The following is a 27,164-nucleotide window of genomic DNA, read 5'->3' as shown; positions in this document are numbered from 1 at the left end:
AAAGAGTGCAATTATTTAAAATCTCATATTACAAAAGGACATATCTCACATATTAACAGTAGACTTATCTCATATGTTAACAGTTGACTAATTTCACTAGTTAACAGTGGACTAATCTCACATGTTAACAGTTGATTAAACTCACCTAAAAAGAGTTTACTAATCTCACATGTTAACAGTTGTGATCTCAAATGAAAAGAGTGCAATAATTTCATATTACAAAAGGACATATCTCACATATTAACAGTAAACTTATCTCAAATGTTAACAGTTGACTGATTTCACTTGTTAACAGTGGACTAATCTCACATGATAACAGTTGACTGAATTCAATAGTTAATAGAGGACTAATCTCACATGTTAACAGTTGATTGATCTCACTAGTTAACAGTGGACTAATCTCAAATATTAACAGTTGGTTGATCACACTATAGCTAACAATGAACTTATCTCACATTCTAAGAGTTAATTAATCACACTAGTTTTAAAACAGTGAACTTATCTCACATGTTAACAGTGAATTAATTTGGCTGTTTAAATTTATCTCAAAGTATAAAGGCATAAAGGATAGATTGCATTTACAATGGTGGCATCATTAGTTTTCTATTTGTGATAAGACTTCTGGGTTGTTTTGGCAGATTTACACTGTTGCATAACTGGTGGACTGGAATTGTTGGCTAATGATAAAGTTATCATAATCCCTTCAGACAGCAACAATCTATGGCAAACTTATCTATTTTCCTAACTGGATTACTAAATTCAATAAAACTCTTTTGAGGGTTTAAACAGACATATCTATGACTGCATAAAATAGCTAATAAATTGTTTAATTTTGTGCTAACTGTTCATATCTCAAACATTTTTATATTCCGTATTGACAATTCAATTATGCTGATATACCGTTATGGGAATACCAGAGTAAAAGACTAAGGAAATCTACACTTTAACCAGTAGCTTTGAACAAATTCTTTTATCAGTTGGTCATATATTGATTCAAAAAGAAACTGCTGTAAAAATATCAAATGCCAGTTGATTAAACTATCAATCATTTATTAATTTTTAAGGATATTAAAACTTTAAATAGAGTAGCATCATATTTGCATGTATAATATTGATGAAAAAATATGTGACAATGTAGTCTATTTATACGATTTGTATACTTAAGCAATCGGAAAGATAAACAGCAGTACAAAAGTCTCTTCTTGTTTGTTGTTTCAATTCTAGTTGAGAGCATGTTGTTCTTCACCATTACATTTCATATAACTTTAGACCATGTGAGACATTATGCTTTCAAAATTACAATTTATTTGTTTTTGTTTTGCATATATAGTCTTGTCTGATTTTTAATAAATTTTAGTTATTTATATATTTTGGTGTTTAGAATAGCCACCATTTTCGCTGAACAAACACAGATTTTTGTTAAGGGGCCTGCTAAAACACGTACACCTTTGGATCACTATGCTAAAGACGCCTTGGTGGCCTATGCTTGTTTTTTTACTCTTTGGTCTGAGGATGTTGTCTCTTTGACACATTCCCCATCCTCATCATGGTATAGACTGTATAGTTAGAAAAATGTACAAATCTTTGTACGCTATATCTTCTTCTGCCCAAATGGATAAGAAATAAGACAAATATTTCTTCGTGATTGCATGATGAAATATTTCCCCTTTCATGATAAAAATGCGTATATCATAATTAAAGAGACAACTATCAAGCCTTACTTTCCCATTCAGGAAATCACCCTTTAGATACAATTAATCCTTTAAATGGAGATTTTTATCAAAAATAGCTCTGTATGCATTAAATAAATTGTAGTTTTCACTTAATGGCAAAAATTCTAAAATGATTTCTCTTCTGCAACAAGCCAAGCACATTGATTCAACATTTAATAAGGTTTAACATGCAATCTTGGGAACCACCTTCAATATGAATGTATGGAAATTAAATCTTATTTTAAAAAGCTTCCTTTCAATTAATGAATTTTATTATGCAGCATTTCCTATTTTCCTGTAAGCTTACTTCCTGATAGGAAAAAATAAATCTGAGTACTACCTTAACTTAACATTTTCCTGCATTGGTTATTGTTTATACATGCACATGTATATTTTTCAATAAACTGTTATCACAGAGACATGTATTGGGTAATTTTGATTATACAAATGATGAAATCAAACAAACTAATACATTGTTGATGCCAACGCCCGGACATCATAGTAGAATTGACTTTATTACTGGAATTTTTTACAACCTTTTCACCTTTAATAGGCTTATTTGTCTGCAATCATTCAGGACATAAACTTTAAATAACATTGTCTGAACTGTATATTGAAATATGATATAGATTTTAAACAATTTTCATCTCAATTCCTCTGCGTTTTGAACAAAGTAAACAAATTAGCCATTGATTAGCTATCTGCAATTAACTGTTGTTTATTCTGTAGACTAACTACTTCGAAAAAAAATACTGGATTAATCTGCTAGCCAAACAAGCAAAGAGAACCATTCATCCAAGACAAACAGAAGAAACCCATATGTATCAACTTTATTGAAATCCAATAACAACTTTGTTATAACCTGTCATAGAATAAGAATCTCCAGGATTTTAGACTACAGGATTTCTCTAGATTCCCAAGGTGGTCTTAAAATCAATTACTAAGTTTAGCAAAAAACATGAAATCTAAAACTGGAAGTAAATCATAAGATTGTAGTATCTTAACAATAGTCAATAACAAATTGTTCTGCTTAATTCAAAATTTAAAACTTCTAAAAAAAAAAAAGTGATACGACCAGTTTGGATCTTATAGAAAGCTCCAAACTTTTTACAGTATAATATAGATATAGGAACATGTGGTGTGAGTGCCAATGAGACAACTCTTCATCCAAATAACAATTTAAAAAGTAAACCATTATAGGTTAAAGTACGGCCTTCAACACGGAGCCTTGGCTCACACCGAACAACAAGCTATAAAGGGCCCCAAAATTACTAGTGTAAAACCATTCAAACAGGAAAAACAACGGTCTAATCTATATAAACAAAACGAGAAACGAGAAACATGTATATATTACATAAACAAACGACAACTACTGTACATCAGATTCCTGACTTAGGACAGGCAGTCTGTACCAAAATCTTTCCCAATAACTAGTCTGAATACAATTATTTACCACTAGACATTTTCCTTTTGTGTCTAATAAAGTTTTGAAAAATTACCAGTCCGAATAAAATTTACTTGTCTTGGCAATCACACTAGTGACTAATGGTCAGCCAGTAGTTTTATATACATTGTAATTCCTAATAAGGATTAATTCAGAAGTGTAGGATTAATTAATCAGTACATATGTCAATTACTATCAGATATATGGTTTGCTACTTACCCCCTACGGATCCATAGAGGGTTAGTAAAATCTATAGGGGGTGAGACTGTAAATCAAAAGTATGATTTTTGACACATTTGTCTCAAATTTTGATATTGCATTTAAATACTATAGTACTAATAATCCTCTCACAAAGTTTGATGGGTCTTTTATCATATGCAACTAGATGCAAGTACTATAATTTGGTGGTGTTGCATCTGTAAATTCATCCTTCCATTTTTGTATAGTTTGAGTTGGTAAATCTTTAGGTTTTTATGTAGTGTTTTGTGGATATTTGTCAATCAGTTCATCTCTTGTTTTGGTGTAGATGTTGTCTTTCTGTCTTTGACCTTGACTAATGTTATGATTGACCTCCATGTATTTAAATTTAAGGATAGTTTTACTGATCACAGCTGTTTACTAATAATTTTGGATGTAAAGCGTCTTCTGATTGGCTGACTTTATTTTGTTATTACCCTATAGACATAATTTAATCATGTGGCTGTAACATCATCAAAGTTTTTTCATGGTTTTCTAATGGAGTTTAGAATTAAATTATAAGAAATGACTGTAATATTTTTTCTGTCTATTTGAAATAACATAAAAAATGTGGTGAACACTGTTAAATAACCCGCTACGTGCGTTTTTCAGTGTGCACCACATTTTTTATGTTATTTCTTCATAGACAGAAAAAATATTACAGTCATTCCTTAAATAAATAGTGTTACTATACACTTAAGACTGAAGGAGAAAATGTGAAAATCAAAGTCAATTGTTTTTCTAAATGTGAATGATGTTTGCATCTACCTTTACTACAAAATGTAATTTACAAGATTGTCCCAATCGTCCAACAGCAGTAATCAATCATTTTGTTTAAAGTTAAAGTAGAATACTCCCATGTGAATTTTATATAAACTCACTAATTTCAGAATGACTCCAGGTTGTACTATATTAAAATTTATTTCAACAACATCCATTTAAAATCAATGCAATCATTCAGAAAATCTAATTGTAATAATCTAAATCAAATACATAATAAATTATTAATGAAAATATTTTTATAGTTCCAGACATTATTTGTCCTTAGATAAAGGATAACATTATTACATGAAAATTACGGTAAAGGTGAAAAATAAATTTGATAGCACAAATAAAATGAACATAATTTGAATAATTTCAGAACAGCAATAAACATGATAAAATTACATTTTGTTCTTCCATACACCTGCTCTGTAAATTTTGTATCACAGCTTTGCAACAAGAGCAGGCATTATCAGCAACTTCGTAAATGTGTGAGGAGACGTTACCAAGCTTGCTATTTGTCAAGAGTAAAACTGTCTCATGGAGGATGAACAGACTTGAGTTATAGAATGATAAACAGATTTGGGGGTTTTCTTCATATGGATATCATTAAATTCCGGCCGCGACACAATGTGAAACTTTTGCGTGTGCTTGCTGCGTTCACTTGTCAAAAAGGTCCACATTGTGGCATGTTGCTAATATTTTACGATATCAATGTGTTGAAAACTCAATAATCTATACGGATCCTTGCAATTTTTCTTTTTTATTCTAGAAGTTTGTTGTCAATTAACATAACATTTATACATATAAGGAAGTACATTGTACACAAGTCTGGATTTTTTAGAACTTAGCATTGAAAAAACATTACGTTATAATTTATTTTCTGAATTCCCCTAGAACATGACACTCTTAAATTTTACATATTTTTTTTACTGTACAATAGAATTTCTTTACAAAACTTTTTTACAAAGGAAACAAGAATGAGAATGTTCTTCCTTTTGAAGGTAAAAAAGTGTTTAAATTGGATAATTTGATCGACCCACTCCAAGAAAACTTTCAAGTTGGCACTGAATGCCCTTTTTCCTGATTTATCATTGATTTTCAATGTACCTGACATAACCTTTAAATCTTAACAATGAAAACTCTATCCAGAGGAAACTATAGTCATTAAAAGATTTCACTTTCGAGAAATTCTATGTCATTAAAAAAACCAAGCTGAGTCTGATTGAGCTTTCTTACAGATCGTGATTTAAATCCTTATAAAATCTTAATTGATCCTACAGCGTCAATGAAATATGTAAAATAAATTCTGATCATGCTTCTAACAAAGACAGGCAGAATTTGTAGATATATAAGCTTAAGTTATTTATTTACTCAATTGCAAGGTTAGCTTTAATAAAATAAAACAAAAAGCATGATGGCTGCATCATTATTCAAGGCCAGTAATAATTATATTAGTATTTGAACCAAGATTCATTGTTCTCAAAGATATTTTCTAGTCCTATAAATCAGTACTTTCAAAATCTTCTTCCATAAAAGAGCAATATTCAACAATTATTTTTGGTCACATAAAATTGAGGACAGTATATGATGGCAATCGATTGGTTTTGTAAATTGTCTTTTTAATGCAAATTGATCTGCTATATAATTTCCTTTTCCTTGAAGTTATCAGTGTTTTTAAATAGCATTTATATTTAATCAATATGACTTATGGAGTTCCTTCTTTTTGAATTGATATTAAATGTACTGGTAATTTAGTACATCTCCTCAAATATTACTCTACAGACTTATCTGTTGGAGGGGAATCATACATTTTAAAAGCAGTTCTAAATCTATAAAGTTTTATTTTCAATCTCAAAGCTAGCTGTATGTTACTTTTATATCATTTTTTTTTTTATCAAGTTCAAGACTGGGACTCTATTAACTTTAGGGTTTATATGTTATGTATTAAATAGTACATTGGTAGTTGCCATAGAATTTGCTCTTTTATAATTGACTCAATAAATACATAATTGAAGGCTATTTGTTTGGCTCATAATTTGTGCCATAACTATTCCATAAATCTTTTGATATTATAAAAAGGAAAACATAAAATTGTATCTGTCGATAGATAATTACAAATATTATATGTAAACTCAATATCTTGTGACATCTAAAGGAGTAAGTCTAAAAAATACGGCAAAAAACTGACTGCCAATTAACAGTTTTTTGAAACATTAGACTCCCACAACCATATTCTATTACAATTAAACTATTTTAACAAACCAGTCTAACAATAATAGAAAATAGTAATCTAGCATCATTATAAAGAATTCCAAAGATCAAGAATATCAATACCCAAGGTCCCTTCAGAAGTTCACTAGTTGGCATGATTAAAAGAGACTTGCTTATAATCAAAATGTTAACACAGTATTCTTTATTGACATTATACAACTAGCAGTAATTGGGGGTTTTCTGCATGATACTTGAACTTTTTACTTCTGTTTTTTTAAATCATATTTAGATATAGGTCATGAAACCATACCATAATGTTGATATGCCAAAAATCACTGTAGATTAACTACCCGTACTGAGACCACTCAACCACAGCCGACCAAGGATTCAAATGCATATCCCTTTGTAGGGTATGGTTGTGCACCCACTAACATGTTTAACCCCGCCACATTCTGTATGTGCCTGTCCCAAGTTAGGTTTCTGTAAATCAGTGGTTGTCGTTTGTTTTTGGTATTACATGTTTGTTTTTCTTTCATTATTTTGTACATAAATCAGGCATTTTCTCTTTTAAATTGTTGAAAATTGTTGTCATTTTGAGGCCTTTTATAGCTGACTATGCTGTATGGGCTTTGCTCATTGTTGAAGGTCTTACAGTGACCTATAGTTTTTAACTTCTGTGTCCTTAGGTCTCTTGTGAAAACTTGTCTCATTCGCAATCATACCACATCTTTTTTATACATATTTATGTTAGCTTATTTTTTAATTGTGAGGTTCTAAGAAATATGATATAATAACAGAACCTTTCTAACTAGCTGGAAGTGATTATATACTGTGTATATTATTCGTTGGATACCAATTTTCGTGGGTTTCATGGGTTTCGTTGGTATAGGTGAACCATTAATTCAAATGTTCAACGAATAACAAATTTCCAATAGGCTTGTTTGTATACAAAGATTGGCAAAACCACGAATATGTAAGTTTTCAGCAATCCACTAAAATTGGTAACCAAGAAAATAAATGAATCCACATTATATCTTTCAGATTTCAATTTCATGTGTACATCAATATACAAGCAAAGAAAATTTTGTCGTGAATAGATGAAATAGTAAAACCTGAATGAAAAATATGACAAAGAACAGGAATTTTCAGTCTTACATACATTCTTTTCCCTAACATCATGTACATAGCTCTTTTAAATTTAAATCTTAATTGATTAATTTCGATTGGAAGAAATATTCATTGCTATTCTTTAATTAAATATACCCCATACAATCGTTAGTTATTGGCCTACTGCAGTATTACAATTCGTGCTTACTCTCGGTGAAAACTACATAATCATTCTCTATTGATTGTAACTTTTTCACTCTATCAGACTTGTTACATTTTCTAACTGTAATTGAAAAGAACATTGCATGTGGTCTAATTGTGTGAAATAGGTCTGAATAACGTAAGGTCACTGTGATCACGATTAATTGTTTTTCAAAAGTAAGTATTTCTGATAAATTTGCTTTGCATTCTAGCTCTTCATTCCCAATACATCAATGTTTTCCACAATTCCTGACATTTTTATATGTCCACCCATTTAATACATGTACTTGTATGTGCTGTTATTACTTATAATCTAAAATACTTCATACATTATAAGTAATCTTCAATTTAAACTTACAAGAAAAAAAACAAATTTATGAATGCTGTATCGAAACAATGATTGAGATATCCTGTATTCATTTCATTTGACATTTTTACTTATAAATGAAAACTCAGATTTGCATTGATCCTGTATAGAAATTTCATTGATTCAAATATCTAATTCATGCTTTATTGTGGAATAAAACACAAAACAATTTTAGTGAATGAAATAAAAGTAGATCATCGTGTGATACACATGCGCAGTCAAGAACTGAGTTAATTATTTTTAATAGCCAATTCAAAGACGCTAAACCATATCAGTCAGTTCAGATCAAAGACAAATTGTACAAATTGCGAAAATATAAAAATAATGTACTTTTCCATCATGTCTTACTTATTAATCAAACCCTGATTAACATCATCAAAATCCTATTAACAAGGGATCACTAAGGAATTACAATCTAGTCTACAATTGTAACATGCAATCTCTAGATTTGATATCAAATTAGTTTACAAAGAATTGTAAATGCCAGGGTTAATTCCGTCACAATGTTTGTCAAACTTAGTATCAGGTCAGTTTAATATTCTCTACAGAATTAGCAACATTAAATTTTATTTGCCAACTCTTCTAGAACTTTGCCTCATTTAACAGTTATGAAATTGACAAAGTGAAATTGATGAGGCAAATACATAAGAGAGTTATAGGAGTTTGAAAGGATGATTATTGCCTTAGAGACATGAAAATTTTGATATAAAAAATATTGTAATGACAAAACCCTTTTAAAAGACTGATTAAAATGTCAGGAGCGTTTGAAATTTATGGTTATTTTTGTAATAATTTCCTTTATGATGTTGGCTATGACATAATAATGATGTTTGAATGCTGATAAAACTCTGTAAAAAATCTTTTCCTTTGTTCTCTATGGATTTGTAACAATAAAACAATCTAATAAAAAAAAGATTTTTCTAACTGTACCAATAAAATGTGTCCACCGCAACTTACTTTTACTAAATCAATGTTTTAGGCCCTGAGTGCTACTAGAATTTCTAATAGTAATCTTGATACCCAAATTTATGGCAAACAGAAAACTTTCTCTTTTCCTATTGAGAAAATCAACTTTTCAGTGAGTTTGGGATCTTATTGCTATTCCCCTTTTCAGAATCTATTAAAAAGACTATGGGTAATATTATTGTTCATACACCAAAATGAACATTATGTCATGTCATTGGTTGAATTTTAGAACGTTTTAAACCAATCACAATGTTTTGGTGTACGCTTTTGACAATATTACCCAGAATGCATTAGATTCTGAAATGGCGAATTGGCGTAATAGGTTGATGAAAACATACAAACTCATTTTCTTCTTGTCGACACTTTTTTGTACCGTGTATTGACCTAGGTCAAGAAGAAATCTTCTGAAATGTTACGCAATAGCACACTTGGCAACAAACCTTCTAAAGATAGGGCATTCCTGATTAATTCATGGCATTACATGTATATTACAAAATTGACCCCCTTAAAACCTCAATGTCAATTCTGTTGCATATCAAGACATAAATCATGCAATTTTCTGGAACATTGTTATTAATATTGCACAATTCATGTTTTGTCTGGTGCATTGTATGCTATGGAATGTGTTTGTTCAATTACTTCAGCTTGGTTATCAATCTGCAGGAATGGTTCCTAAATTTGTGAAGTATCTCTTAAACATGTTTAATCATTATGCTTTGTCAGTAGATCAGGAACACTGCTCATCATAAATATTGTAAAAGGGGGAATTTAATTCAATTACAACAGTTCATCATTTGTTATCAGGGCCGTGTTCAATATCCAAGCTGCTATGTAGTGCTACGTAGATTTTGACTTTTGAACGTGTAGCTATAGACTAGTTGCTACATAGATATTGAAAGCAGCTAGGTCATGTAGGTAGCCGTTACGTAGCTGCAAGATATTGAACTCAACCCAGGTATCAAAGGAGCAATTAGAAAATAGTGATGCATTGTGGGTAAAATCATTAGTTTTGAATTCTTGACATGGCTTGGCCTGTACAACATTATGTAGGAGAAAGGTACTGTGGATTCATTATTATTCTTTGGTTATCAATTTTCCTGGATTTCGTGGCTAAAGGAAAATCACGAATTTAAATGTTCAACAAAATACAAGTTCCTTAAGGAATGTATGCAGATTTGCCAAAACCACGAAATAAAATATCCACAAATATGCAAGTTTTCCTCCAAAATTGATACCCACGAAAAATAAATGAATCTACAGTAGTTCAAATTTTTTGTGTAGATAGTTTTACTATAGACAATTTAGAGCTTCAAATATTGTATGGACACCTGCACTCTTCATGCTTAACCGCAAAACTACCAGGAGCCTGTTATTTAGTGGTTGTCGTTTGTTTATATGTTACATATTTGTTTTTCTTTCATTTTTTTATATAAATAAGGTCGTTAGTTTTCTCGTTTGAGTTGTTTTACATTGTCAAATCACAGCCTTTTATAGCTGACTATGCGGTATGGGCTTTGCTCATTGTTGAAGGCCGTACAGTGACCTTTAGATGTTAATTTCTGTGTTATTTCTGTCTCTTGTGGACAGTTGTCTCATTGGCAATCATACCACATCTTCTTTTTATATTTACAGCCAAGGCTTGTAAATTGCAATCAGGATTGTAAAACTCTTCTCTACAAGCCAAAAGAATAATTTGTGTTAAATTGAGCTTCAAGCTTGTGGATTCAAAAGTTTATCGTGAAGACTGAAACCCAAGTCTATTTAGTATTGAAAATTCTATGTCGACCACTAGTTTAAGAATTATCTGATGTCCAAGAGCCCAACCAGTGAGTCACTAATACATCTGAACATTTCTAACTAGTTGACCACAAGAGGTCTCTATTTGTATTGTAGGGATACTATCCCTTTGATGTATATACCTTGCATATATTTTTTTTTAATTACTGTAGTCTTTCTAATATGCATTGTAATCAACATACCCATGTCTCTTTCTTGCCTTGGGCGTCAACAAATATCAAATGTGTTGTCGTCAGATAGAGGGTTCCAAGTGTTGATTTCCGTGCATTGTATCTTTCTAGAAGCTTGACATTATCAACCTGCAAATAAAAAAATAAAACTTTAACTCAAAGTATTCTGTTTTGCATTGCTTTCATATAAAAGAAAACTGAGTATTATTTTTGTTTAACTACTAACAATACAACAAGCTATGTATTGTTCAAAGCACTTGATATCATCATATCAAATATAACCATGACATATTTTATTATGTTCACAGTTCATATATATAATTTATATAGTTTGTGTATGTCTGATGTAGTTGGTTTCTATACATGTTCCACGGCTGTCAAATATGGATAGTTTTGTTCATCTATACTGCATCTTTACTTCTTTTCTGAAACCCTCTCATAGTTTTTTCAGTACAATCTATTATTTATTCCCCATAGTCTAATGTTTTGCTGTGATTACCTCGAATTTCAAATCGGCACAAAAATCAAAAGTTTGAAAAATAACTAGAAGGATCCCATTAATTTATATCATATTTCCAGGCCTATTATAAGACTGTGGTATGGGTTTTGCTCATTGTGGTAATTAGCTATTAATTTCTGTGTCATTTGGTCTCTTGTGGATAGTTGTCTCATTGACAATCATGTATATATACCACATCTTCTTTATTTAACAGTATTTCTTTACTCAACTATTTATCTAAATAAGGAAATATCTCAAATTTCAGTCAATCAGAATAAAAATAGGAATCATCATTTTTTCCCCTGCCGAACATCTTAAATTTTGGATCAGTAGAAAAATTATATTTTTGTTAATGCTGTACAACCATCCAAAGATCAAAGCCTCAATTGGCAATGTTGTTCCTATTTATTACAAATTCAGACTTTATCTCACTCAGATTTTTAAGCTGCTTGAGCAATATTTAAACTTACTAAAACTTTTTTAACAGCCATTTGTTCACATCACTAATATACTTCAAATTTTGATAGAGTTAAGGTGGTACCTAACACTACAGGGAGATAACTCTGTAAAATCAGCTAAACGTTATAATTGCGATGTGTTGTAAAGGGAATATTAAGCTTCTAAATGATCAAAATAAGTGTTTGTCAAACTGCTGTATAACCAGTGTAATTTTTCTGATAAAATGGTTGGTTCAAATGTTTTCAAATTTTTATACTTAGTCAAAGGGTCAAAGTAAATAATTGGGTACCACCTTAATAAATAGTTCTTGTTTCAGAGTTGAATTATACTGTTTTGTAAATATTTGGTACTAAGGCCATGAAAAAATTTGATCTAGTCTTTTATATCAGTGGAGGATCCAAAACTTTTCCTGAGGTGGGGGCCCACTGACTGACCTAAGTGGGGGCCCGCTCCAGTCATGATTCAATGATTCCCTATATAATCAACCAAATTTTGTCCACGAAAGGGGGGTGGGGGGGGCCTGGATCCGCCTATGTATATTATCAATTCAAAAACTTTGAATGATACATTTCCGACCTTGAATTGACCACCAGGGATTTTTTTTAATTCAATACACGTAAATCAATTTATTATTAAATATATGTCGCTGAAAGTTTTTCTAAAACTTAAACAGGTCGAGAACTCTAGATTTTCTGACGTCAGAATATATTTGCATAGTAATTTCCAAAACACAAGGCCAATATGGCCTTGAAAAACTGACCAATCGACTCAATGAACTACAATGCATTGTGGGCTACTACGAGTAAACTACTACTTAAAACACGTGGAATTAGTTGGAAAACAGTCAACTAATATATTGTCTGGGACTCTCATTACCAATGTGTATATTCTGCAAATATATTTAATGTAAAATATATAAAGTAATCCTCAATTTGCATGCTCAGATTAAAAAAATATTGCTTACTGGCTTTACGATTCGACTTTCTTTTTCGCCTTGCAAAAGTAGTGGAACCGGTTTTGTGCATTGTTATGAATTGAACCTACATTAATTTCAAGACATGAAACAGTGAAATATCCAGTGAAGTGACCACTGTCCAGTAAGAAAATCATTTGAGATCTTTAAAACCGATATTATGTCATTCCAAAATCATTTCTGCCTAGAAAAACACGAAAACTTTTATTGAAACACTTCTTTTTGTACTGAATGTGTATTTTTTTTTATCAAGACCTGAACTAAAAATAAGAACATCATAATATTCATTATGCTAAAAATAGGTGTTATGAAATCGGCAGGGGCGGATCCAGCTGTTTCAAAAAGGCGGGTCCTAACCCTTGACAAAAGGGGAGAGGGTTCCAACTACATGTCCCCATTCAAATGCACTGATCCTTCAAAAAAAAGTTGGGTCCATAACCCGGAACCCCCGCCGCTGGATACGCCACTGAGCGGGTACGGTATATAGCTCAATACATTTTTTTTTATAGTTTCAACAATCGATAACATCCGTTTGTTGCTAGTTTTATCACAAAGTATCTCCAATATTAAAAGTCTCTGGATCATAGTGGGTGCCATATTACCTCTTTTTTTTCCTTCTAAAACGTGCTTTGTATATAGAAATAAGAAGATGAGGTATGAGTGCCAAATGAGACATCTTTTCAACAAAAAAATAATCTAGTAAAGTAAGCAGTCATAGGTTCAATGCTGAAAAGTAAGCCATAAATGACCCAAAAATTACTTGTGTAAAACAAAAAAACAAAAAAAACGGCCCAATTAAATATATAAAAGGAGAAAAAAACTATCCCATAAAAAAAAAAATTGTATATGAGCCTGTATTTCAGTGGTTGTCGTTTGTTTATGTGTTACATATTTGTTTTTGTTCATTTTTTATATATAATTAAGGCCGTTAGTTTTCTCGTTTGAATTGATTTACATTGTTATATCGGGGCCTTTTATAGCTGACTATGCGGTATGGGCTTTGCTCATTGTTGAAGGCCGTACGGTGATCTATAAATGTTAGTTTCTGTGTCATGTTGGTCTCCTGTGGAAAGCTGTTTCATTGGCAATCATACCACATCTTCTTTTATTTTATTATTGAGCCAACGCTGCAATTTTCACAAAACATATCAAATTTTCCACCTTGTTGCACATACACATGGATTACATCATTACAGCTTATTTCCTAATGCATGTAGGGCAAAACTTTGGTTAGCTTGCTTGCTTTGTTTGTATATTGTACACAATATAAAATATACAAGTTAAACTATGTCTATACATGTATATTGTTTAAAGATGTCGATCTTATTTTCAAAGCTTGTATAAACAACTATACAAATAAAGCAAGTAAGCCAACCAAAGTTTTACTTTGCAGGTATAAGAAATCAGCTGTAATGATTTTATTCAGTTTGGCAAATGTCCGAGCCCGTTAAAAAACGAACAAACTGAAACTACAGTTGCTGACCTTTACTACCTTCAAAACATAGGGAACAGTTTGGAAGTCCCATATACTGAAATGTGAAAAAAATAAATACTTATAGATTTTGTTAACACTGCGATGTATGTAAATACCTCTTCGCCTTTTTTACGAACACAAAATTCAAGGATCACACATTAGCCTTTAATTATCTATACAAAAATTGCTGTACCCATGAATATCAGCACCGGCTGTTATAGACGGCTTACTTTATTTACACTAGTAAGTTGTCATATGGGTAATTGTGTTTTCTCGCTGTTGTTTCGTTGTTGTCTGGTGGACAAATACATGAAATATCTGTGCCATCATCAAACATGTTAATGGCTATATATCGGGTAATTCAAACCCTTTTTTCTTCGCATAGAAACAACTCTTCGTTAATCTGAGCATGGAAGTAATACTTTATATCATGAACTATAAATAAGGATACACAAAATGAAAAACTAAGCGAAATTGTGAATCCCGCATTGCACGAAAAAATGTGTTGTATTTCAGTAAATAACACGTGTTCTTGGTTGATTGTAAACACGTAGTAGTCCATCATGCATTGTGACTCATTTAGTGGATTGGTCAAAAACCTAGGTAAAAATAAATTGCGTCACATGTAAATACACAATTACATGTGCGAGAACATAAGTATGCTAATTTATGCATTTCCATATAAGGTAGTGGTCCTGACCTGTTAAATAGACATTTAATTGCGAATTTATGCAAATGATGTGAAAAGTGTTTCATCCTAATTAGGACACATTCTTTGTAGTTTATGTTTACACTAACTAGATTTCTACGACACGGAACATAAATCAAGGATTTTATTACGTAAATGTCTAATTTCCATATTACACTTTTCCCATCATTTGCATAAATTTCGAAATAAAATTTCTATTTAAATTGAAAAAACTTTTTTTTACAATAACATACAATGGACATTCTTTCAAATCTAAAATTTAGATTAGAATCAACCAATTCCATTATTAAACCACAATCAAAGATATAAAAATAACATTTTAATAGCCGCCACGATTCACCATTGTAATTCATTTCAGCAGCAGACCATGATAATTAAGAAAGCAAAGTACATTTGAACTCACAATTATAAAAAAACTAAATCTGTAAACCTTGATATTATTTTGATTAAGAGTTCCATGTGCACAACCATTTATAATCTGGTTAAGAAGTCATGCATATGTTGTCATGATGAGAAAAAGAGTCATAGTGGTATTAAATACTTTTGTTCAAATGCACGTTGCCGTATGTAGAAAATACCCTCCCTGTGTGTAAATGGTTGGTGGAAGAATTTTACAGTATTTTGCATTATATTAAACATTTTTGATTTTGTATTACATAGTTATCTTTATTTTCATGGCTGTTTAACTAGAGCATTTTTGTAAATAATGTAAAAATTTTGAAATTCATTTAATTTCAAGGACAATTTTTTATAGAAACATGGGTTCTTTATAAGAAATTTAAACCCATAATTTATTAAGACTTGTATGTCCCCTTGTCAGAGCTACGGTATCTACAATCAAACGTTTTATCTGAGTCCTCCACCATTCTCTAATATACATGTATACATGGTCTTTCTTTTGATAGGAGCACTACTTGCTTTTTCTGTTTACTATAATGGTATACAAGCAGGAGCCTTTTCTATATTGGTTTAAATAGGAACAAACCATTGTATGATTTCATTTTTCATGCAAGCTAATGAGCCATTTATCTTTTTTTATAATCATGATAATTATAAGTCACTAATGAGAAAATTTCTCCTGTAGGCTGTAGGTCACTTTTGAAGATTGACTCTTAAAATTATATTTTTTTCATTTTTACCCATTCATAGAAAGTATCACTGGTTTTCTACTTCGAAAAGTACCAGATCAACCCAAGAAGAACATTTACAATATATATGCTGAACAGTTAACTTAAACTGATTAAACATGTTAAATATTCCTCTTAACATGAATATGTTTGTTTGTTGCGAATAAAATGCGATAGAGCTCTTTGTGGTTAGTTCTGTCATATTGAATAGGTGTAGATTTTTTGGAAAGAGGAGGAAATAGTATGAAAGTATGGAAATCCTATGCATGTTTCCAAGCAACTGCTCTGTTTTAATGATGTTTTCCTGTATTTTTCACACCATTTTTACCTCTATGATGAAAATCTGCCACCTATCCAATATGGCCGAACTAACAGTAAAGAGCCCTATTCAAAAATACATCTATTGTCTAAAACTTTTCTGTTTCTTGGAGAGAACTAGTTATTCTTGTAAATATAGGGGAAAAAGTCAAATTCAAGCTAAATCATTAAGAACATATAAATATATATTAAGAATATATGGTAGTTTTGATAAATGTACATGAAAAACATGACAAAGCTTTTTAAATTCCTGATTACATTAGCAGCAACTTAAAGTGAAAGCAAATCAGCTGTTTATTTCTAAACAGTTAATTTTAGAAGCTTGTGCATTTTTAAAACTAATTTTCCAGAAATTAAGTTTTTACATCAGCATGCTCAAACTTGGACTAAGGTCTAATATGTTTCAGGGGTTTTAATGAATGGAAACTGTTCATGAAGAATTTCTTTAAGAAAAAATTACCATAATTTCCTTAAACTCATCGGCAGTCTGAAAGAAAAATTCATATACATAAATAGCAAGAAAATATTTTTTAAATTGTACCAAATGTCATTAGGCCATTTGCATTATTGTAAGCCTGATTTTGGTGATTCCGTGTTAGTGGTTATTTCTATTCTTATAAATGTCCAGTTTCAATTGTTAATTTTCAGAAACAAAGTAAGGGGGTCTTATTCAAGACATGAGTTTTAATAAACAAAAGGATAAGACAAACTTTTTGATCACCCTAGTGAAAATCTTGGGACCAATTTATGGGTATCATACATAAATAGCAAAAATAGCCATAAAAATTTTTAAAAATAAAAAACATTTAATTTATCAACAGAAAAAAACCCTAAGCAAAACACTATTATTTAGAAATCTTGAGTATTTTTTAAATTCATCAACATATAAATATACTGAAAGCAACAAACAGCATGTTTAGTAAGTCAGTATACATGTATATAGCTAACATTGAAATCAAATATTATGTGAAAGTATTATTTTGTTCTGATATTTCTAAACATCAACAGTATTGCAATTAAATGATATACATGTAAGCATTAAAAAGCTTTTCTTGAGATAGCTCGTTAAATCTTACCCTTCTATTTATAGAATTTTCCGAAGGAAAGTGTAAGTCCAACACATTGCCCATATCATGTATCCATGTGTGAGCTATATACTCTAATGATTCGAGTTTTTCTTGTGTCCATTCTAACACATTCATTTATCTAACTTTAAATAATATTTCAATATATACAAAATTCAATTAATCGGTCAGGTTGTTAATTGGCTTTCAGCTATATCAATGTCCCATAATGGCAAAACGTACGGAGTATCAATAGAATCCTGTTTGATACTCTTTAATCAATGAATTGTAAATGTAAAACCGTTTTGTTTAAATTATTGTGAATCTATCCTTGATATTAGTGCACTTCTCATATGAACATCCAGAACAATACTAGATATTCGACTCTACTGGTTTTTATTTCTGCCGCTATCCCAAGCTGTGATTCCACGGAAAGTTAAAAAGCAAGAAAGTTTACAATATCCTTCTCAGTAAATAATTAATTTACTTAAGTTAAAATCTCGGTGGAGTTGCAATGAAGTGAAAGTAAAAGCGAAATTGATTGTACCATTAAATCATCAATACCAATAATTGTCTTAATTAACAGGAAATGACACAGAAAGAGTTACAGCACCACAAATTATCACTTATTCACTTGTTTTAATCTGTTTTAGCCAAGTTCGAAGAATTATTTTTTCCCAATAATTCTATACAAATTTGCAAACAAAATGACGATTTTTATCTCAACTCCAAAAAATATTTGAAATCTAACAATTCAACATCATTAATTTTCAAAAATCAAATCTTTAATAGCTCCTGTAGTAAATCTAAAATTGATAAAATAGCAAAACTTATAATTTCACATTCCAATAATAAATGCTATCCCAAGACACTTCCGTAAGCATGACCGATTCCGCTATCATCAGAGAAAATGTTTGCCTTACTGATTGACAATCTTAACAAACATGTATTGATTGGTCAGATTTGTAGCAAGACTGTATCATGATACCTAATAACTTCCCAAACAGTTTAACCAAGGCTTATAATGAATCACTGCATTCAGGGTTAATGGTACTGATGACTCAAGACAATGTCCACAGATGGTCAGTAGGATAAAAGAGTTGATGATACCCTATATGTATTGTCATTGACAATTGATAAAATATAATAAAAAGATTTGGAGACAAATCTCTACAAAAGATCAAATGACATTGGATGTTTTTACCTCATTCAAAATTTTAAGATTCTATCTTGAATAGTTTTTGAACACCAGTGAGATTTATTGTCCAAAAATGTCATTTTTAGGCTGGATGTGGTTGTGCTTAGTAAGGCTTCAAACTTTTCTGTTTTTATGATTTTTTTCTTAATAATCATTTTAACAGTAAGTGTAATGATCATTTTAGAATGTTCCCCACATTGCCCTAATATGTGTTTAATTACACAAGGAAGAAAAGGCAGAATGAATAGAAAGTTCATTATAAGATTCTACACAACAGTAGGCACATTTTGAGAATTTCCTGTCAGGCTAAGTTTATATTTAAAATTGATCGATGCAAACAAAAATTTTCCAACCCTCGTCTGAACTTCCTTCGTCAAGTTTATAGTACCATAAGTAATCATTAGAGCTCCAGAATTAACTGTCCAAAGATCGTAACAACAGTGACTTGTTCCATATTGATTATTCTTAACAAATACCACAATACTGTATTTATTGTGTTTAACCGGGAAATCATTTGCATTCTATTTTGTATGATGACTCTCCAGCATATGTTAGGATTCTGTGATATCAGAAATGTTCTAATCTTTGATTAATGAAGAGTATTCTATACATGATTAGACACAGTCATGATAGTCAGACTCCAAAGTCTATGGAAAACTTTGGTCTGTTTTATTCATGAATATTTAAAACTCAGCAATTCAATTAATTTTAACCAACTTTAATTTTAAATGAGAAAAGAAATTTTAACTAAAATATCTTTATTAAGATAAGGTGTAAAAAATCTTTTAAATTTTCCTATTCATTATTTCTATTACCACTTTCAAAACACATTTTTTTAATCAAACAAAGTATAAAACACATTTTTTTTACAATGTATATACTTTATATAGATATAGGAAGATGTGGTATGAGTGCCAATGAAACAACTCTCCATCCAAGTATCAATTTATAAAAGTAAACAATTATAGGTCAAAGTACATCCTTCATCACAGAGCCTTGGCTCACACCGAACAGCAAGCTATAACATGTATAAAGGGACCCCAAAATTACTTATGTTAAACCATTGATTCAAACAGGAAAACCAACGGTCTAATCCAAATAAAAACAAGAAACGAGAAACATGTATGAACTACATAAACAGACGAAAACTACAGTACATCAGATTCCTGACTTAGGACAATTGCAAACATTTATAGCATGAATAGTATATAAAGTGAGACTCAGATAGAGAAATTAACAAGAGTACATTCAAAAATCCTAGGTGCAACTTCGTAATATTGCTTGAGATATGAAATGAACTAAAAACCTTCTATTCCCTTGACCTCCTGTCAGTGACAAGTTGTAAATGGATAAATTAGAGTTCTATACAATCAGCACAAGGTTCTAGAAATAACTCTGGAAGAATTTAATTTCCCCAAAGAGTAACTTTCTAACCATACATTTCCACTGAGGTTGGAACAAATTGTCTTACAGTATTCTTTGCATTAGCAGCTACATATATACCTGTTAACCCATCTGTATCTTGTGTGATTAGGGACCATAGATGATAGAAGCTTTTATATAGGTTTGGAGAATCAAGACAAAATTAATCTTTTTTATGGGGTAAAGAGTTTCCCTTCTATTTCTCTGTAACATGAAGGATCATGAAGTTAATGTTATGTACATAATGTGATTGAAAGCAAGGAAGACAAGTTGATTAATTGTTACCTGTTAATCAAATATCCTCACCATAAAATATTCCTCAGGCTCAGATTTTTAATGAATTGCCAATACTTGATCCTTGGCCTTATTATTCATAAAAGCGATAGCTATAGCTTTCTAGGTTGCCAGATTTGGTCACATAGAAAATTTCTTAGAGAACATTAAAACTATACAAAATATTTAAAGTTCTGATTTTTCTTCTTTTTTTATTTTATTTTATAGTTACCCGTAATGTAACATGAATATTTGTGCAACATTAAATAATTTCTGTTTCAAGATTAATAAAAGAGAATCAGTGGGAATGTGACATTTACATAAAAGGTACATGTATATACAGTGTATGTTAAACAAAAATGTGTACAAAGTATACGGATGCCCCACTAGCACTATCATTTTCCATGTTCAATGGACTGAAATTCAATAAACAAGATAATGAGTCCAAAGTACACAGATGCCCCACTATCACTTTCCATGTTCAATGGACCGTGAAATTGGGTAAAAAATCTGATTTGGCATTAAAATTAGAAAGATTATACCATAGAGAACATGCCTACTAAGTTTCAAGTTGATTGGATTTCAACTTCATCAAGAAATACCTTGACCAAAAACTTTAACCTGAAAATCGCACTTTCATTTTCTATGTTCGGTGGACCGTGAAATTTGGGTCAAAAGTCTAATTTGGCTTTAAAATTAGAAAGATCATATCATAAGCAACATGTGTACTAAGTTTCAAGTTGATTGGACTTCAGTTTCATCAAAAACTACCTTGACTAAAAACTTTAACCTAAAGCAGGACAGACGGACGAATGAACGAACAGACGGACGAACAAACCAACAGACAGACGCACAGACCAGAAAACATAATGCCCCTCTAATATCGTAGGTGGGGCATAAAAATCTATGTACTAAAGTAGTTCCCCAAAACTTGACACTGACAGATCACTACACTTTCTTACTCTTCACTGATGGACAAGTGTTAAAATACTACTTCAAGCTCAAAATCTGTAAGTAATTTAAAAACATTTCTTTATCATAAACTTAACCAAGTTTAATAACACATACATTAACTGTACTTATTTACAAAGTTGTTAAAACTGTGATATTTAGGGCTTGCAGTTCAGTTTTCAAAACTTTTCTTATTCCTGAGGGATTCAGACTATCTTTCAGACATAATTTACAGAAGTAATAGGCAATAAATAAATCTATCATCCTTATATATATTAAACATCTAATATATACATTTGTGTATTCAATTATGAGGTCAAATATTTGTATATTGAAGTTGTTTATTGAAGGTTCTAACTATGTAAGACTGAGGATGATAAGTAATGTGGTCAATTTGATTGACAGTATAGGAGGTGGGTCATTGTAATTAAAGGTCCACCTTGTCTCTGATTGTTTGGTGATAATGACAGTTGTCAATCATTATAGTATTGTATCAATACCCAATAGGCTACTTTAATACCAATACCCGAATTGATTGACCCTGTAATTAGAGACCCCTTTTTTAGTTGTCTCCCTTATGAGGGACATTAATTTTTATTTACAATGGAGAGCCAGCAGAAAGAGCAAATTTACATGTGCGTAATGTGAGTAATCATTCTTAAATCTTATAACAGCTCACCTAAATACCTTTGACATCAAAAATTATTTTAATGAAAAATAAGTTAAACCTACGATACTTCACTTTCAAATCATCATGCTTTGCATTGGAAAATGCCAATTTTGTCCAGTTTGGAACCAGTCGACGATTAACAAAGTGAAATAATTTGCTTAAAAAGTGTGTAATAACAGAATCAAATCGGTAATTGGCAAATGGACTATTATCTAATCCAAATGTTAAAAAAAAAAAGCCTGCACATCAACACAAATAAGTAACATACATTCTTGGATGAACTTCTCCAAAAAAATTAAATATATATGTAGGACTCAGAACTGCGATGGTACTCTGAACCATGATGGTCATGCTGAAATGCAATGGTCTACACTAAAGACCGATGTGCAATGGTTAACACGCTGAAGTGGGATGGTGACATTGTGATGTTAACTTGTTGATATTTACGCTGAAGTGCAATGGTGGTTAAGCTGTAGTGTGATGGCCAACCTAAGAATTTGTTCAAAAGCAAAATATATGAGCTGTTTCATTAAAATAACACCATTAAGATTTGACAAAATAAGCTGCTAGCCTCTAATTCGGAAGATGGTTTAATATCTGTCATTTGTGTCTGTTAAGTTCATACCAAAGACTTTTATTTTTGTGTTTATCTAATTTTCCATTATGGAATAAGGTTTTCAAGTTAAAAAAAAATTTAAAAAGATTTGGCGTGTAGGTCTTTATAATAGTACTAAGAAGTGTCAATATCATTACAGAGGCAGATTAAGGGGGAGGGGCAGGGGACCCGATCCCCCTTTCCTGTGGCTTATAAATGGAATCACTGAAGCATGACTGTAGCGGACCCCCTCTTAAGCAGTCAGCGGGGCCCCGCTTGTGAAAATTTCTGGATCCGCCACTGATTTACTTAAATATTATGATAAAACTTAGTTATTGTTCACAATAATTCTTCATCAATTTATACAAACCTGATTAAGAAACAGTATCCACGAAATAAATCTATGCTTCACTAATAGCGAGGCTTGTCAATTATTTCACAAAAAATAAATTTGAGGATAATCAATTGGGAAGCACACATAGGGTTTAGTCAGGTTAATTTACATGTATGTCTAAAATGTTGTAGCCCATCAACAATGAAACCATAAAAACAATAAGACTAGAGCGATTGTGATCTTTCAAAACTACTTACATACACCTTAACGCTATTTGTTCCTGAAAGCATGGAAAGGTTCCAGTCAAATTTTGAAAAAGTGATTGTTGTATAAAGTCAAAAGTGGAAGTGTTGCAAACTCTAGAGTCAAGTGTAGTAGATAAGCCCTATTAGAAGACATCACATGTTACAGTAAAATCTTGATATCACAAGTGAAAGGAATATGTCAGATGGCACAGGCCAAACAAAGAAGTATTTGTGTTTTATACTGTCACATACTGATAAAAAACAGGGTAGGTACCGTACATGAACATGTTTCTTTTTTGTTTTGTTTTTTATATTTTTCAAACATTGAGTCTATGGGAGTAACATTTTGGCTTTAACATTGCTTAATAAAAAATGGCCAAAAAAACTTTAAGGTAGGGGATTATAATAAGGGTAGGTAGGGGTACAGTCATGAAAGTAACCACACATCATACTTTTTTGTTAGGCCACATAAGAAAAAATACTGTTGTTCAGACATCAATAGTTCAAGTCTCTCAAAGTCTTTGGAAAATGGTGATAAGGTCTCTTAATCTGCACTCTTGATAGATTATACACCGTACTGCTTTGTGTCCCCCATTTATTATACTCGATATCAGAGGGGGGATATGACCTATAATGGGACTCCGGGATCGGGTGTTTTTAAGCTCGGGATTTCAGGATTGACCCTTTGGGATCCGGGAATCCTTTTTTTCAGATTTCGGGACGTCGGAATTTACTTAATTTAAATTCGGGACATCAGGATTTCTTTTTTTAAACCCGGGATTTCAGGATTAGGACCCCTCCTATACCGCCTCATGGCTCCTATCACCAAGTTTCCAGTAAAATTTTGAAGTCATAATACGAAATTCAATTAAAAGCTTCAATGGAAACTTTGATTGTTGCATACATGTGGTCAATAGATCAAGTGGCACAAATTCGCGGGTCAACCAGGGCAGATTTCCAAATAGCAATAAGGTGTATCATGCTATTTCAACAGATTTCGGGGAGTCTCTATCACTAAAATTATACACCCATTTCTAAATTTGTAGCACATGGGCCAGGTTGTTTTTGATTTAAAAATATGCAACGATTCCTGATACAAATTGTCTCATTTGTATTTGCCTTTGCATCAAATTTGTCAACAGAACAGACTATTAGTATTATAACTTGGATAATTTATAAAACAGTTTTCTGATGTTAGCAGTTTATATATTCTCAGTTTTCCAATTTGTCATGAGTCAAACTTTTTCAATCATTACCTTTGGGGTTTTAATAAAGTCCATGTCGACTGACAGACTTTTGTTTCTTAGTAAAATATGGATTTTATGTCTCAGATTTTTTCAACATCATCAGCGCCATGACACCTCCTTCCCGGAAGTGACATTATCCGGGTAAGGTGCGCTCAATTACTAAAAACTAATGTACGGCGTGCATTTATAATACACTAACGCTAATTAATAGTCCTGTATCATATGTGTGACTTACAGAAGATGGATAAACATCATTCCTTTCTTTTCCGATTTATTTAATGTGAATCAATAAATTTTCAAATTAATATGTTGAATATGTGTTTATAAGTTTTCAGATTATTCCGGTTTGCATCATCACACTCTGGATCAGTTCACTGACAACGGTCCGCTAGTACGCAAAATCTTTTTATTATATAAACCAATTAGAAATTTATAAAACATACACAAGACACACATCTATTAAAATCAAAAAATATTTCACCATTCAAAGAGGGGGACATGAATCAGTGACCTTTTTGTGTTAACCTGTTCATGATGGCCCTTTTCAAGGTGTTGTTAACTGTTATCTGAGATAAATTTAAGCTGTTATCTGTTTTCAACCCACTTTGATAACTGTTCTTAGCATTTTTGCATATTTTGTTAACTGTTTTTGCCAAAATTGAGGGGTTGTTAACATGTTGTCCTATTGTCCCCCTCTTCAAACATGTCAAATATTTCATAAATCTACAGTAATTGAAATTTTATCTTCCAAGTTATTGTTGTAGGTCTATATGATTTGGGACTTTTATACTATAAATAGCAATGTGCTATGTCGCAGAAATAATCGAATATTAAGTTTCAAAAATTAATCTTTGGTTTTAAAAACACGTATTTTCAGTATTTGCTTTTAAAAATGCTGTTCCGCTATGTAGATTGTAGCCTCTCACTTATGACAGAGACATATAATACTATATGTCTCTGCTTATGGTAATTCAGAGTTAGGTGACTGTGTTGATACACTCACTGAGATCTGTCCCGTCCGATCTGAATTTAAGGATCAAATATTTTCAGTCTTCATCAGATCTTGACTGACTTATATCTAGAAATTGACAACATGGACTTTCTATACTTAGGTCCCTGTTGACTACAAGGGTCGATGGAGAACAAATATCAATCAGTGGCGGATCCAGGGGGGTGGTTCCGGGGGTTGGACCCCCCTTTTTTTGGACGATCAATGCATTTGAATGGGGAAATACAGTTTGAACCCTCCTTTGTCATGGGTTGGGACCCCTTTTTAAAATGGCTGGATCCGCCACTAGCATTTACGACTAAAGAGATAGCTTCAGCTTACCACTTGTGAACCGTTTACATTCACAGTCTATGTATAGCAAGATCGCAGCAGCGCTGCCATATTAGTAACCGGTACACCAATCTGATTCTCCCAGTTGAAACGATATTCCAGAGCTTACATTTCCTATTATATATCCTTAATAGAGGGTTCCTGCTTCATCGAAGATTTTAAATAAAGAGTTCTAAGTGAAGTTGAAATCATACCAGAGTTTCGAAAAATTTAGAACCGTGACCATCACACATCCGATCAAAGTTATGGATATCTGAATTGCAGATAACAACAGAAATGTTCCAATTGTCATCATAATCTCATCTTCTTTTCCTGGAATATAATCTTTGCATTTGTAAATTGTAACTTCAGCTTATCAACAGAATTATCAACGTCCAATTTAAGCCGGGCATTGCGAGCATCAAAGCCAAAGTCCAAAAGTTTGCCTTACTATGAATCTAGTCCGACAGATAACCAAATTGGCAATCTTTCTGTCTGTAAGACTAGACTACTCCGAAAGAAGCTACTGGTGTAGAATACTAGTAGCTAACTTCATAATGATTGTACGCTTCATTTATCAAGCAAGCCAGCCAGCCAAATGTATACCCATTACCTACACACTCAAATCATTTTGCTGTAAAATCTTCTTTTGTTTGCATATTTGTGCGTCCTAATTAAGAAGCCACTGTTATATATATAGTCCTTGTATATTTAATTTTAGTTTATTTGTATGTTTTGGAGTTTAGTGTGACGTTCATTTTCACTGAAATATTATATGTATACAATTTAATTTCGGTGCCAGCCAAAAATTACCTCCGGATGCGGGATTTTCTCGCTGCGTTTAAGACCCATTGGTTGTCTTCGGCTGATGTCTGCTCTTTGGTCGGGTTGTTGTCTTTTTGATATATTCCACATTTGTATTTCTCAATTTTATTCTCTAATGAGAAAGGTAAATATGCTAGATATACTTACTGGAGGTGTGATTAGATTGTAGCTGTTTATTTGCCCTGAAATTATTAATGTATGTTTCGGCATCAAAGATTACATAATGACGAGTTGATAGGTATTCCTATGGCACCAATAGTGCCCCTTAAATATCAGACTTGTTCTTGTACTGCCATGAATCACAGTTAATGCATTTAATTGATGAATTCAACCAATCTAATTAAAATATAGACCTCCGATTACTACATATGGGTAGTAACGTAGTATAACGAAATCGGAGATCTATATTTTAATCAACAACACTTACGGTTATCTTGGTGTGTTTCGTTTATCGGTAAATAATCAATTTTCTAAATATAATGCTGA

General features: G+C 31.6%; 1 protein-coding gene across 4 annotated transcripts in view; it reads right to left on the bottom strand.

Moving 5' to 3' along the window:
* The window catches only part of LOC134697375 (myotubularin-related protein 6-like), a 53,739-nt gene extending 29,078 nt beyond the window's left edge, over nucleotides 1-24,661 (bottom strand). For 3 of the 4 annotated variants that reach the window (XM_063559619.1, XM_063559620.1, XM_063559622.1), the window contains exons 1-3: nucleotides 24,545-24,661; nucleotides 16,997-17,023; nucleotides 10,990-11,106 (exon numbers count right to left, since the gene is read on the bottom strand). In XM_063559619.1, coding sequence (XP_063415689.1) covers nucleotides 10,990-11,106; nucleotides 16,997-17,023; nucleotides 24,545-24,568 — 168 coding nt within the window. In that variant the 5' untranslated portion in view covers nucleotides 24,569-24,661. The remainder of the gene's footprint in view (nucleotides 1-10,989; nucleotides 11,107-16,996; nucleotides 17,024-24,544) is intronic. The other variant, XM_063559621.1, reaches the window with a different exon arrangement.
* Nucleotides 24,662-27,164: the final 2,503 nt, after the last annotated feature.

Source organism: Mytilus trossulus, chromosome 14 (assembly GCF_036588685.1).
Source record: "Mytilus trossulus isolate FHL-02 chromosome 14, PNRI_Mtr1.1.1.hap1, whole genome shotgun sequence".
Taxonomy (NCBI): Eukaryota; Metazoa; Mollusca; class Bivalvia; order Mytilida; family Mytilidae; genus Mytilus; species Mytilus trossulus.
The sequence above is the reverse complement of the archived record's forward strand: the minus strand, read 5'-3'. Positions and strand labels throughout refer to the sequence as shown.